At 44.2% G+C, this 14,239-nt stretch overlaps 1 protein-coding gene and 1 long non-coding RNA gene across 9 annotated transcripts in view; one reads left to right on the top strand and one right to left on the bottom strand.

Annotated features, from left to right (window-relative positions):
* The window catches only part of BDNF (brain derived neurotrophic factor), a 40,222-nt gene that overhangs the window by 12,054 nt on the left and 13,929 nt on the right, over positions 1–14,239 (bottom strand). The window contains exons 1-2 of one of the 8 annotated variants that reach the window (XM_086892588.1): positions 8,878–12,828; positions 5,216–5,280 (exon numbers count right to left, since the gene is read on the bottom strand). The exons of 2 other annotated variants lie outside the window; for them this stretch is intronic. Coding sequence is in view for 1 of the 6 variants with exons in the window: in XM_023928499.2 (XP_023784267.1) it covers positions 7,298–7,300 (3 nt within the window). In the remaining 5 variants the exon portion in view is untranslated. Of the gene's footprint in view, positions 1–207; positions 4,881–5,215; positions 5,352–7,297; positions 7,632–8,065; positions 8,368–8,877; positions 12,829–14,239 lie in introns of those variants that run through there. 5 more of the 8 variants (XM_023928500.2, XM_086892586.1, XM_023928499.2 and 2 more) reach the window with 5 other exon arrangements.
* On the top strand, positions 7,795–13,484 carry LOC147652380 (uncharacterized). Its single transcript, XR_015287884.1, has 2 exons — positions 7,795–7,914; positions 8,662–13,484. It is a non-coding gene; the product is annotated as an uncharacterized LOC147652380 (long non-coding RNA).

Genomic DNA, 14,239 nt, shown 5'->3' with positions numbered 1-14,239 from the left:
AAGCCCACAAGTATTTTAAACATTTTATCCCAGATTTCACAGCAAGTCACTGTGGAACCAGAGGAGATCTTGCTCAAAATCCCTCAGATTCACCACTACACAAGGCTGCCTTTACCATGTGTATCATATGCATATTTTGCTAATCTCTCCACGGCAATTTAGATGTCTAACACAGAGAGATGCTGATTAAAACCTTAGGGGTATTACCTTGAATACATATGCTAGCTCACTTCCATCTGTGTCATTATTAGTTCCTGACTGTAGGTTAACTATAGGGCATGTTGTCACGAGCCTAAGGTGGGGTGGCAGAAACTCCTGCAATTGCCATATGGATTTCTGTTTCTTCTTTCATTTTTCAGCTTTTGGCCTCATGCTTCCAATTTGTGGGCTCAACCACTACATAACAAAGAGCAACAAGGAAAACAAAAACTAGTGTTAAACTATAAATATTCTTCGCCATTAAAACCTCTAAGTTTGATTTGAAATGCAAGTACAAGTTCCTATCTCATCTAGACCAGAGACTGCTTTTACCTGCAGCAAACTTGTTATGAAATTTGGGAAAGACCTATTCCCATAAAGAAGTACTATTGCACAAGCAGGTATTTAGCAGCCCTACAAACACAAACCAGGCAGCTTTCCAGGTACCAAGGGTCATCCTTAATTTGGATAAAATGGAGAGCAAGGTTATGCCTACTTGTAATATGGGTAGCAGCACCATCAAAACAATAAAAGGAAAAAAGATGTCCGAGTTCCAGTCATCCTTTTTGCCAATGGACATCCACAGATCCATCTTCATGTTAAAACACCAATGGCTCAAGACTGTCCTTAAAAAAATTATGGGTCGTGTTTTGACGTACGCCTGAACATAACAAATTACAAAATACGCAGAATTATCAGTAGTTCCCCTGCAGCCATTTTCTAGTGAGCACAATTTGAATATTAAAACATCTGGTGGTGCTTTACAACTGAAGACTTGCTCCAAAGCATTCAATTTACAGTAGACGTGGAAGTTATTTATTGCGTTTTCTAGGTCTCACTGCATACCTGCCCTTCCTTTAGCTAAAGGCAGGGGAAATGATTTATAGTATTTCCAAGCATAAGTGTCTGAAAGTTTCATAACAGTTACAAGAATCAGAGCAGGTTAAAAAATATACAACTGTTTCCACACTGAACAAAATTTTTTAAGAACTAGGTGATATGACTTCATGCTTGAGGTTTATGGACTTCAAGAGGTTGCCCACAGGTTTGTAGCTCTCAAAGGTAGACTCCTTTGGAGGCTGACTTCTGACTAACTTAAACTTTATTTCTGCCTTTCTTTTTAATGGAGGTATGCAGAATTGACTCATTCTTTTGCAACAACCCTGTTCACTGGTGACATTCCTCCTACTTTTGCACTTGCAATGGCAAAGAAGTTTTGCACAGGGGAGAGCAGAAATTTATCATTAGTGCAAAATCAAGAGAGGAAAAGGACTTAAATGAGGCCTTTCAAGGAAGGCAGCTTTATTCCTTGCTTTAAATTCATGTGCCAATCATTAGCTTCTAAGGGGAAAACACATTTTCAGACATTTCTTGCCAGTCAAAACATCTGTACATCTGTGAGAAGATGTAATGAAGCACCTGCTTCTTCTCTTTGCATCACTTCATTGAAATCAATTTGCCAACGCCACACCAGCAAATACTGTGCTGCTGTAATGACAAGTGAAGCATCTTTCTTTGCCTCCCATAAAATAAAAACAATCCTTCACCAGTCTACAAGACATAAGCTGACAACAACAAAAAATGTCATGACATTAATGGTAGTGTTTACATCTGGAAAAGCAAAAATGCAGAACTTTCAGATGTGTTTATTTCTAGTTTTGGTTCAACCCATTATAAAGATAAAGGGTGGTCACGATGTTCAGAAGGACTTTCATAGCTTACCACAGTTTCCTGGCATGGATTCTGGTTAAATCACTCTTGCCAGCTCAAACTTGTTATTGAATGTGCTTCCTTCTCACACTGGCTCCCAGTACAAATTCTATCAAATAGCATTTCTCTCTCGGCATTTACGGCTCAGTCAAACTGGATAATCAACTCAGAAGGAATGTAAATAGCAAGTGAAGATCCAAGTCTTAATGGAGGCAGCCAGCAGGCAGAATTACCTCGAAATACTTCAAAACAAGTCATGTCACTCATCCCAACAGTATCCATACACTTCTGTGGTACAGTGACAGCTATGACTAAGGGGAGAGGTTGGCTTTACTAATCCAGCCTTTCAATAAAGTTTGGATTTAGTTTCTTTTCTTCTCAGTGTATCATGTACTAAATACTCAACAAAAGCACCATGGCCAGTGTAAAGATGGATAAACTAAACCATGTGGATACTAGATGTTGCACCAAGCTTAAAAAGTAAATGGCATAACAGACTAAGGAATCCAGAGATCATAACCTTTAATTTCTTGATCTAGATGAAACAGCATTTCTCCAGGAGTAGAGTCGAAAAGAAACGGTGTTTAGATCACATTAGATAAGGCACAATATGCATTAGAATTGGGACAAGATTAAGCTTAACTCACTTTTAAAAGATTCTGGGTTGAGTCTTTTACATGCTGAATTAATAAAGACCATGTAACAGCATTTTGCTCAAAGTTTTGCCTAGTTCAATTTTTTTCCTGATTCCTCCTGCATTCATGCAAAGCCTACTTGTAACTCAGTGCACATACTGGAAAGATTGAGGCTGATGTTGAACTCTGGTGAGCCAAGGATTGTTTTTCAAACTCTAGTTTGGTATTACAACTCTTATGCACCATGATATGGCATAAGCAGTTTGCAGTTGCCTCCTCTCTTGTGGCAAATATCCCTGTATCACAGTTTCTCAGCTTCCCACAGGAAAATTCTGTTCCTTCTGAAGTTTTGGATTAAGCTCTTATCCCAATATAATTTACACTGACAGACTTCAAATATTTTAGGAAATTTAAAAAACCATCACCTGGAAAGTTATCCAGTATGTGCAATTGACTAGCAGATTGCATTTTCAGGGCTCTGTGAGATGATGTTATCAACTCCAGGTTAAGCTGTGCTGGTTTTCTTATTCTAGTAGGCATTTGATAGCTGAGAGCTAGCAGTTATTATAAAAGCCCCAAAACATACAGTGTCTCTAAGAGTCAAACAGAGAAACTGAACATGAGATTATGAGTTCAGGGGGTAAAAAAAGGCTCATTGTTTCCCTCTGTAATCAGGAAACAAATTAAGCTGGGAACACTGCTTCTCTCTCCAGCGCAGAGGAATAAAATACTACAGCAGGTTGATGTACAAAACAAAAAAAAAAGGAGGAGCAGATACTACTGTATTCCATGTCGTTAGATTTGAGGTAGCAACAAATAGCTACACGTTCAACTTAACTTTGATACTTATTTTTAAATTGAGAAAATTCTGAATCTAGTGAAACCAATCTAAAGGCTGCTGAGTTGATACATCTGGGAAAACCGGAATTTTTTCTATTCCAGGAAATATATAGTAAAGGACAGTCCCCAACAAGCAGACTTCAAAGATTACATAGGGAACAAACCAACCTTCAAATGAACTCAAATCCTTAAGGGACTAATTCCACATTGCATTTTATTGATGTAGGCTTTACAAAGGCTATGAAGCCTCAGCAACAGGTGTGCCAAACCTTTATAAATTTGACTTGCAAATAGTTCTTTAGGTGTAGTCTAAATTAATCAGCAAATGATGTACTGAAAGTGATGCTTCTTTGCTTACCTATTCAAGCCACACAAGGAAGACTCTATAAAATTTAGTTTACCTGCATCACTAGAACAGGATTCATCACTAGAACAGGATTCATCACTAGAACAGGTAATCATCAATTACAGGGCTAAAAAAAGCCTGCACTCATACACTAAATTTATACTGTAGAGTAAGGATTGGGATTAACTTGTTTTAAAGGTGCAGGATCCCCTGCCAGAGACAGCCTGAGCACCCAATGTGGTTTGTGCATCTCTAGGTGGCAGTAGCTGCTCAGATTTTGAGATACTCTGAGATGCTTATCTCAAATTTGGCAACCAGTATCCTTCCATCCTCCTAGAATTGCCTTTCCTAACGTGAAATGTGACCCCCCTCCCCCATTTCTTCATAATTTATAGTAGTCTGTAGCTGAGTCACAAGGATTTCTGCATTTTCCTAACCAAGTACACAAGAAAAGAAATGAACTGCCAAAGGATTGAGGTAATTTATAGCGTAAAGCATTGAGAGCTTCTAGTCGATCAAAGGACTCAGAGAAACAAATATAAGAACAATCATGCCTTCTGTTCTCTACAAATGCCACGGCCAGAAATAACTGTCCTAATTAACTGGTTTCAGAAAATGACTTCTCTGAAAAATACAATATTCTTACCAAGGAAAGTATACAACTGCTACAGTCTTATGGCAGCTGTCAGCAGGGCATGAAAAATCACCAAATGAAGTTTCCTTTTGCTTCCTCTGGTTGTGCTTGGTACCCATCTCTAGACAGTTCTATCTATTCATGGTGCCTAAATAACGCTGCAATGGGACATTCTGCTACCACTAGTATCAGTGTTACCAAGAATTACAATCTCATCAGGTCAGTACCACCCTCTGTCCACTAGTTATAAAGGGTAGACATTGCACCTGAGATGAGGTTGGCTGGTTTGGTTTTTGCTGTTGCTTTTTTGGTTTTTTTGGTAAGACTGTTGCCTGGTCAGTCATGGCATTTCCAGTACTTCAGACTGTTTCATGTTCATTGTTGCTGAAGGGTATAGCAGTTGAACTCCACCAGTCTACAGTTGCCTGATAGTTAGATCCTGAATGTTGAAAAGGAGGAAAGGCTGAGTCTGACCCTACACATCACCTACACTTTACACATAGACTGTTTTCCCTGTGGACAACTCCTGCAAACAGTGCTCCTCACTGGACTGCTCAGCACCTGGAATTGGTAACATGCAAGTTTAAGGTAGCATAGCAAAGTAGCCTGTATGCACTGCATAGCAAAACCTATTATTTACTGTTCATATTACAAGAGCATTGGTGAGTTCTTGTTGGGTACCAGAAAGAGAAGACAGGTGAGACTATCTCTGCCTCAAAGAACCTGCAGTCAAAGATAAGACTGAGTAAGAGATGGATAAGGAAACAGTAAGATTTGTGAGTTGACAGACAGGGGACACAGCCTATCAGCCTCATCCCAACTCAAATGTCAGGCAGTTCACTCAGTACACACCTGTGCTGCTTCCTAATGGTGTATCACAGCATACAAGAGTTGTTACAGAACCTTCCCAGCTGGAACTGAAGACAGTAGGTTACTGGCTAACACTTCATTTCAGCAACACACAAAAATAGCTTAGCTTCAGTGCCTTTAAAAGCTTCCTTTTAAAGGGTGTTTACAACTAAAGATTACCAAGAATGCCAGTGCATGAACTGATCTAAGGAATGATTGAAAGTTTCCCAATTAAGCAGCATTTCAGCTATTTAGGAGAAAACAAGTGCTCACAACATATGCTTGAAAACAGGTCAAGACATGTTAGCAATTAACCTATTAAAAGCACATATCCTTCTCTAGTGGAGCCTCCAACAATTCACACAATGCCTAATGTGAGATTTCTAGGGTAGGCATGGGGCAAATTCTTAGAAGAACTTTTCAGCTTTTTATACAAACCAGGAAGGCAGGTATGAGAAATACCTTTTTTTTTTAAAAAAAAGGACCATACTTCTGTTCACACAGTGCTTAGCCATAGAAGGGCTGAGAGGGTCTCCTACTTCCAAGTTTTTTGTGACCTGCTTTTATACATGCACTCCCTGGGAGAATTATTATCTGAGCAAAATGTGCAGCTTCTGTGTTTTCCTTACAGCAACAGCAGACTAAGAGTTGCACAAATGCTACAGCTACTGCAAGGACTTTTTAAGTGCAGCCACTTTCAGCTCAGCACTATCATGTATACAAAGCTTTTAAGCAAAAGCACAGAACCTTATTTTCCCCTGTATTTTTTTCACATGTTAACGAGCCTTTAAAAACGTTTGCGTCTGTGCACTACATTTTGTAGTATTCCAGCATATTGCAGTACTTCCTATGCACTACTATTACAACATAATGCCTTGGTGCTTAACAGCATGCTGCTTGAAGTTACACTTTTTTCAGTTTAGCCTTACTCCATCAAAGATAAAAGTCCTTTCCCATCTTCCTCCACCATTATATCTGGACTATTCAGATAAAATGTTCTTCATCTTTTTGACCTGGTTTACCCTGATTTCACAGCCATATAACAACAGGATCTACCCTGCAGTTCCGGAAAGCAGAGAGCATTTGCAACATGAACAGAAGGCACACTGCTTACAAATGGGTTTTCCCAGACAAGGTTCAGTGAAGCTGAATGTTAGCGGTAGTACTACAGCAGAAAATAGATATTTTAGAGCTGAAACAGAGTCGGTGCTTTACTCTGAGACCCAGGTGAGGGACGGCACTCATTCCTGCAGAACATCACTGTCTCTCTTCTCTTTTTCCCCACGTCTGTTTACACAGCCAGTGCCCTGGAACTCTGCACACAGGAAGCCACAGCATCCACCTAACAGCTGCTACCTCCTCTCACGTGCCAAACTTCAGGATTCACAGCATGCGTGAAGCCAAGAGCATCCCCTCTGCTTACGTTCCCCTATGCCCAGACAAACTCTGGGCCATCACTGGGGTTGAGTTTTCACTTGAGGGCTTGCAGACAGAAATCCAGCTTTGTAAGCAGAGCCTATGATTTACACAAGCGCACTACCCAAGGCAAAAGAGAAGGCAATATGATGATCTCCTTACTTGGGACAGCCACTCGTGAAAACAGAGCAAAATCTTCACTTTTGTGACCAAGAAGCCATTAAAACTTGGTGCTGTGAAAGTTCCTCCTGCCCACACGCAGGCGGCTCATTATCCAGCCCTTTGCTCATATCTACAGACAACCAAGGAAATTCATTTTATCTATTTATCACCATGAATTAAAGATTACAGAAATACTGGCTGAAGAAAAATGTATTGCCAGGATAGATTCTTTGCATTCATTAGAACTGTGTTACTAGAAACATAAATAAGTAATGACTATTGATCTTGCATAACCTCAGAACATCAAACTACAATAAACTAAGAGGAAAAGGACATATCTTAACTGGAATGTACAAACCAAGACAGCACCTCTCAAAAACAACCAAGCAAAGCAAGAGTGGCCCACAACTATAACACCTCGTATTTTTAATCCTAGGAAAAAAAATAATCAGTGGGACAGCACAAGGCTTCCAAAGTATTAATTAAACCTCTGGCAAACAAATTTACCATTTAACCCCGGGATTTTTTTTTTTTTTCTGGGTGAAGGCGTGTCTGACCCCCCGATATGAATCCACAGCCCGTGAGTCGAGGCCGGTCGCTGCTCTTTCCCGAGTACCGACACCTTCAGCCCCTCAAGCCGCCGGTCTCGCTCTTCCCGTCCCTGCCGGCGGCACCCGGCGGGCTCCCCGCGCCCGGTGGCTGCTGGAAGCGGGACAGGCGGAGGAGAAGGCGCCCGTGGCACTGGATCCCTGCAGCGGTGCCCGGCATGCTTCGCGTTCCAGCGGCGGTCCAGCTCCAACAAGTGCATCGCGCCCCTCCCTGACGGCGCCCGGCCCTCCCCGCACCGCGGCTCCCCCGCGCCGGCCGCCCCACAGCCGGGCCGGGCCGGGCCCCGCCGCGCCGGCCGTGAGGAGGCCGGGCCGCCGCCCCGCCGCGCGCCCGCCGCCAGGGGGCGCCCCCCGCCGCCCAAGGGCCGCCCGCCGCGCCCCGCGCGGGGCGCCCGCGCCGCCGTCGGGGAAGCGCCGCCGGGTCCCGCGCTCCGCTCCCCCTCACGGAGCCCGGAGCGCGCCCCAGCTCCCGCCGGCCCCAGCAAAAACCCCGCCGGGCACCGGCCGGACCGACAGGTGCGGGAACAAAGGGGTGCGGGGCTGCCCCGGCCCTCCCCCGCCCTTACCGCTCCCCGACGCCTCTCACCGGCCAGCGCCCGCCCAGCTCCGCGGCCACCCTCACCCCCTACCCCCGGCCCCTTAAGTTTTCTGGCGGGGCGCCGCATACCTTGTCGTCCACACAAAGCCTGTCCGGGTCCCCTCCGGGAAGTCACATCCTCTCCCGGGCGCCCAGTCCCACCGACCGCCTCCCGCCGCCTCGACAACACAGGCGGCGTCTCAAGTGTCTCATCAAAGCTTTATGAGGGGCGGGAGGGCAGCGGAGCCGGATCCCACACTCCCGCCGCTCAGCCGGAGCCTCCTGGCCCAGCCCCACCGCCTTCTCCTCGCCGAGCGGCTTCGCCCCCGGCCAGCGGCTGCGGCGGCCGTAGGCACCGCGCTGCCCCGCTTAGAGACTCCGCACCGCCTCCCGGCCCCGCCACCGCCCCCGCCCCGCCCGCCCGGCCCCGCTCCGCTCCGCTCCGCTCCGCTCGGCTCCCCCGGCGCTTCCCGAGCGGGGAGCGGGGGGGCGGGAGGGGGGTGTCGGTCCGCTCGCGGCGGGATATTGGTTTACTCCGCCGGGTATTAAGCAAGCCCAATCCATTTAAATATCGCTCCCGCGCTGACCTCTCCGTAGTTCGCCTATTAAGAATGCAATCAAGATAATAACAGGCATTGCTTATTAATGAGCGCCCCAGGTAACGTTACACCGGTGACTTTCTGCAGGCGCCCAGCGGGAGCTCAGTCCCAGCGGTCCCGAGGCGGCTGTGCCCAGCCCGGGACCCGGACGGGACCGGGACCGGGACCGGGACCGACAGCGGGGCCGCCCGTCGCATCAGCAGCGCCCGTCGGCAGAGACAGGGGCGACCGCGGAGCTCGGGGATCCCCGGGCGAAACGCCGTGCTCGGCTCTGCCCGGTCACCCGCGGGGTGGGTTCCGTACCCCCTGACAAAAATCCGTTCGGCCATCTCCTCCTCCTCCTCCTCCTCCTCCTGCGCGTGCAGCAAATACAGTAAATTATTGATAGTGGAAATTGGTGGAGTCAATAATGGTATCCCCTGATTGACTAGCTCCATCTGATCTTGGTAAAGACAGAGAGGTGGCACGCTCCCCGGCTGGGCTGGCTGCGGCAAGTGGGAGCGCACGCGTGTGCTGGCAGGGCGCAGCGCCTTGTGCCACATCCCACGGCAGGAGCGAGCTGTGGGAGAAGAACTGGCTTCACCCCCTGCCTGGCATGGGCTGTGGTAGCCTTGCCTCTTTCCTTCCCTCTTCCCTCACAGGCAAAATTAGAAGCAGCTGATTTGCGGAAGAAGATAGCGCAACTCTTCTATGAATCGGTTAAAACACGTATTTTTCTACACCTCAAAGCCTGACCGCCATCTAATTACAATTAATGCCAAAGGCCCATTCACTCCACACACTTGAGAAAATTTATTTATACTAGGAGAAATGTGTGCAACTCATTGCTGCCCTCAGACAGTCTGATTGCCTGTGTGCTTTTGCTATGAAACACCTGCATTGATCAGTAAAGTAAAGAAAATAACCCAGGTGTTTGAAATTTGAGTACATCTAAGGCCTTCCATATAAACCAGCTTTTAATATATATAAAAGGAATGATTCCTGGTGGTTAATAACTTTTGCAGCTTTAAGAACTTTAAAAAAAAAAAAAAAAAAAAAATCATGCTTAAGTACCACATCACCATCCTTCTTGCACTTGGGGATTTGGTTTCACGGGTTTGAACTAAAAATGTCAGCAAGCATGAAGACAGTTCTACCTCTTTTGTCTCAGTGTTTTCCAGTCCAAATCAATTTACGAGAAAGGAGACATTTTCAAAGCCTTCTCTAACAGCCTGGGCCTGAGGAATCATGTCCAGCTCTCGCTGGCTGACAGTCACTGATACAGGTAGCTCTTCAGGCCAAGTCCTGCTCTGCTATTTCTGTGTTACTCAAATTCTGCCATTAGGGATATATCAACCATTCATTTTCCCACTCTGATATACCAATATAAGCTTATATCTCTCAGCAATAATTCAGGGTGGATGTTCCAAAAACATGGTTATACCTGGAATTTGCTATGTTAATGTCTGCATTTTATTTGTCTGTTTTAGATTTCACTCTACAATACCATTTAACTTTCCAGATATGACTGTATTAGTGTGGGTACCTGATTTCACTAAGGCAGCACATTTTCAGCAGCCTTTTTGCACAGTCATAAAACAGCACAGTTTCAATATTCTGTGTTTATAAGATGGTGCCTGCAAGTATTTGGATGATCTACCAGACAAGTTAAACAGTAGCAGGAGAGGCTACTTTAATCAGCTGTAATGTAATACATTACACACTTGTTATTCCTGGAGGAAAGACTCTTCTGCTAGTACACTAGACATGCAGATGAGCAACAGCAAGTATCATGCTTTAGAAACACTGCTGGCTTTTTCTCAGGAGTGAAGGAAAAGGGATACACTCTGAAAAAATCTGCTTGCAATCAGAACAATTTTTTTTTTAAATCTTGGAAAGGAAGCACATTACAGACAGCCTGACAAGTCCTCACTCTGTGGTAAGCTCTTCAGCTCAGCTCTGCTAAGAACATGAGAACCATTAATTCCGTGCAACCATGAAATTCCCATTTTCCTCTGCTACAAACATGTTGCATTTTGCATCTGTGTTGAGATTTTCCCAGAGAAGAGGTGTGGTCAGAGGAGCTGCTGTTTCTTGCTGGTATAATCAGCCCTTTGAGCATTATTACCAGCCAGTGCTTGATTACTTGGAAAATGAAAAAGTAGTGTAAATAATTACTTGTTTGGATTTTTAATGCACATGCAAGTTGGGTTCCATATTTTTTGATCAGACCCTGACATCAAAGAGAATTTTTATGAATGAACCCCCAAAAATTTGGTCTCTGAGGTATTAGTTTGTGAAGCAACTCATAGTCCTCACTGCTCTGCCTGGACCTCCACTCCTTTGTCCATAAGATGCACTACAAATTTAGAGTTTACATAAACCGTGACCTTTGAGATTTGTGGGATACATAGGATGCGAAGATGAAGCATCCTGATGTTTTCTTGACCCAAAAGGAGTTTTGTCTTGTGTCTGAAAAAAGATGTCTTCCAGCCTGTCTCAGGAGCAGCTATGTTCTTCCCATTTGGATTGTACAGATGTCACAAGTAAGAGGCACTTGAAAAGAAAGTCACACCACAGTTGCACGGGGAAGAAAAGGTCAGGCAGACCCTTTTCTGGTGGTTTCAGATAATTCAATGTATCAAGCCTCTTGGTGTTGTCACAGGATGCCCACTTTACAGCATTTACCTTGGAACCAAGTGTTTTTTTCTATTCACGACTAATTAAAATAACCTTTTGCATACACAAATCATACATCACCATTCTCCAAACAGCAACAGGGAAAGAGTATGAGTTGTCAATCAACAAAATGTTGATTCATCCCTGCAGCAATAGTTTTTGCAGTGGGGTAAGACCATTGCTTTTTGCTAAAATCAATTTAAACTGTAGCATAGGCACTAATGATGCTGTAGGTACTATAAAGAAGAAAGCAGAATCATGCACACCTGGTTTCTGTCTCAGTGGAGGTTTCACATTATAGTGATTGATGTATGAGGTCCAAATTTACTGATAAACTAATTATATGATAAAGTAGTTTGTGAGACTCCTAAACTCCCCCATTGCAATTGTAGGGGAAGCAATAAAAAGTCAATATTTGAAAGGAGTAGCATTCTTAAAAGGTACATAAAAGAGTAATGGCTGATTGAGTCTCCCCTCCCCCAAACTGTGTCTTTACACTCCCAATTTTATTCATGTAGTATCTTGAACTGTTTTTGAATGAGAAAAAGGTCAAGAAGCTACAATTTGGAATTCTTCTCACTTGGCTGTCAGGAAATATAAACTAATCCTGATTACAAAAAGGACAGTGCTATTGATGTACTCGGGTTTTGATGCTACAGGGTTTTTTCTGCTAAAATTTTCAATTGGCTGAAGTAATTTCTTATATCATTACAAGCATTTTCTGTTTAATTATGTTTATTCATGTTTCCTAGTTACCTTTATTTGCTATTTTTTTTCACATTAAAGGGAGGAAAAATTCATGGAAATAAACTTTTCCAACTCAAGTAATGCTAAAAATTGCAATGGATATATACACAAGTTATATACACAATCAGGGCTGCAGACAGGGTGCATTTATAAGATGTCTGGGCTGTGATGCTGCTCTACAGTGATTCAGTGCTTGCAGCACACACAAGAGAGCTCCTCATTCTCCACACCAACATCAGTGCACTAGAAAAACTTCAGCATCTTTGAGGACCAAAGCCAAATTCTGCTTAACTTCGTAAAATCTTCGTATTGTAGAGGCTTTAACTGAGAGATAATGAGAGAAAGATGGTGGTGATCACTTCCCCAGTTTACCCCCTGCATTCAGGGGCTGGCCAAGCTGTGGCCACAGCCCCTCCCCAGGTATCAGTGTTAATGCCCTGGGGTTGTTAGGTGGATCTTGCATCTCACAACCTCAAGGTTTATGTTGAGTTCAACCTACAAAGAGTTGCTGTCGTTCTGGCCTACAAGCAGCTTGCTGGGTGACTAGAATAGACCCTGTGCCTTAAACAGAGCAGTGTAGTTGCTCTTAATTTCAAGCATAATTTCACCTCCAATAAACAACATTTTTTGAGAGGTCTTTCAGCCTTATTTTAGCAGGGGAAGTATTAAGTGAAACAGCAAAGATGGGAATACAAACCCAAAGATCTTTCATTAGACATGGTTTGTAGGCTGCACATACCCAGGATAAAGCAGGAAAACCTACTCTGAACCACAGGCACTCAAACCACAACATTTTTCCTGAAGAAAATACCACTTAATAGCTCAGAATTGTCACCCTGCAGCTACAGCAAAAGTGATTTTAAAACTCTAACAAACAATTAAAATAATTGTTCTCATGTCTGCCAGAGGTATGCCAGCTTTCAATCTCCTCTGGCAGGATCTGTATCCTGAGTGTTGTCCCATGCCTTCTAATCAGGGATTTCAGCACAATTTATGTGCATGAAACCACTTCTCTGACAGAGTTCTGTGGTAGGTGCAGATTAGTCTTTTGAAAACAAGGAAATGCATGTGTCTATTACACATAAATCTATTAAGCTGCCCATGAACGTGCTTGTTTGGTGAGCACACCAGTTCTGGGTTTGTTCCTTACTACTGCTCATAGTTGGCTCTACTGGCATCATTGTAGAAATAAAATGTGTGATATGTGGCAATTGCCACATGCAATTTTGTGCACTCGCACGCAGAATCCTCCCCATTCAAGCCTCTAGGCTTTTCTTTTGGGGTTTTGCATGAACTCCAGGAACTGCTTGGACAGTGGGACTCCTAAACCACACATGTTCCCTGTGCTGAAGGGCTGGAGGAAGCCAGGAGGATAATTCACCCTTTATTCTGACACCAGGTCCCATGGCCAGTATCCAGCCATGCCAGGCTTGCCCCACGCTGTGGGGTGCAGCTGTTGAGGATGATGGCACAGAAATAAAGGTGAGAATGAGAAAAAAAAAAAAGTGAGGAGAGAATGCATCCAACCCAGCAGAAACATTAAAAGTTTGGTTTGTCATTTCTTCATGCATTGACATTCACTAAAACTGGCAATTCATCTCCTGAGCCTCTGCCTTACTGCTGTTGTTTTGGAGGCATTAAACACCCATCACCTGAGCAAAGAGGAAAGTATCTGTGTTGTGCTGAAGAGTATCCAGTGTACCAGGTGTCTGGCGTATGGTGCCTGAGCCTTCCTCACTCACCCCTGACCTTCCTGCTTACAGCCCAGCCAAGGCTGCAGCAGAGCAGACAGAAAAGAGGGCATGGCACAACAACAGCAAAAATGCAGACTCTGAGGGTGCAGCAGACATGGGAAGGGAAAAGAAAATCCCCTCTTCTCCAAAGAGATTGCGTGTGATTCCTTGGGATGGTGGAAACCTGAGCCAAGTGTGGAAGGATTAGATGGCTAGAGATGCACTCCTGTGATGAATCAGGCCATTGGAGCTCTATGATTAAAGAAGATCAGAACACTGTTGGTGCACTTGTGGGTGAAAGGTGTTGGGATTGAGTCATCTCTCCTTTCCTCTAAGTATTCAGTGGGTTTCAATTAGAGGCAATATAGTGGATTATTTTTAATATTTAAAGGGATTGGATGCCAGGGGGTTTATAAACTTAGCCAGGCATCTTGTCAGAATAGGTATATGCCTTAGCAAACCCTCCTCAGTGCATAACTTTGAACAACTTATTTTGAGAGCGTGCTAAAAATAAGCAAGCCCCAAAA

This window comes from Cyanistes caeruleus, chromosome 6 (assembly GCF_971803275.1).
Source record: "Cyanistes caeruleus chromosome 6, bCyaCae1.hap1.1, whole genome shotgun sequence".
In the NCBI taxonomy this organism is placed as follows: Eukaryota; Metazoa; Chordata; class Aves; order Passeriformes; family Paridae; genus Cyanistes; species Cyanistes caeruleus.
The sequence above is the reverse complement of the archived record's forward strand: the minus strand, read 5'-3'. Positions and strand labels throughout refer to the sequence as shown.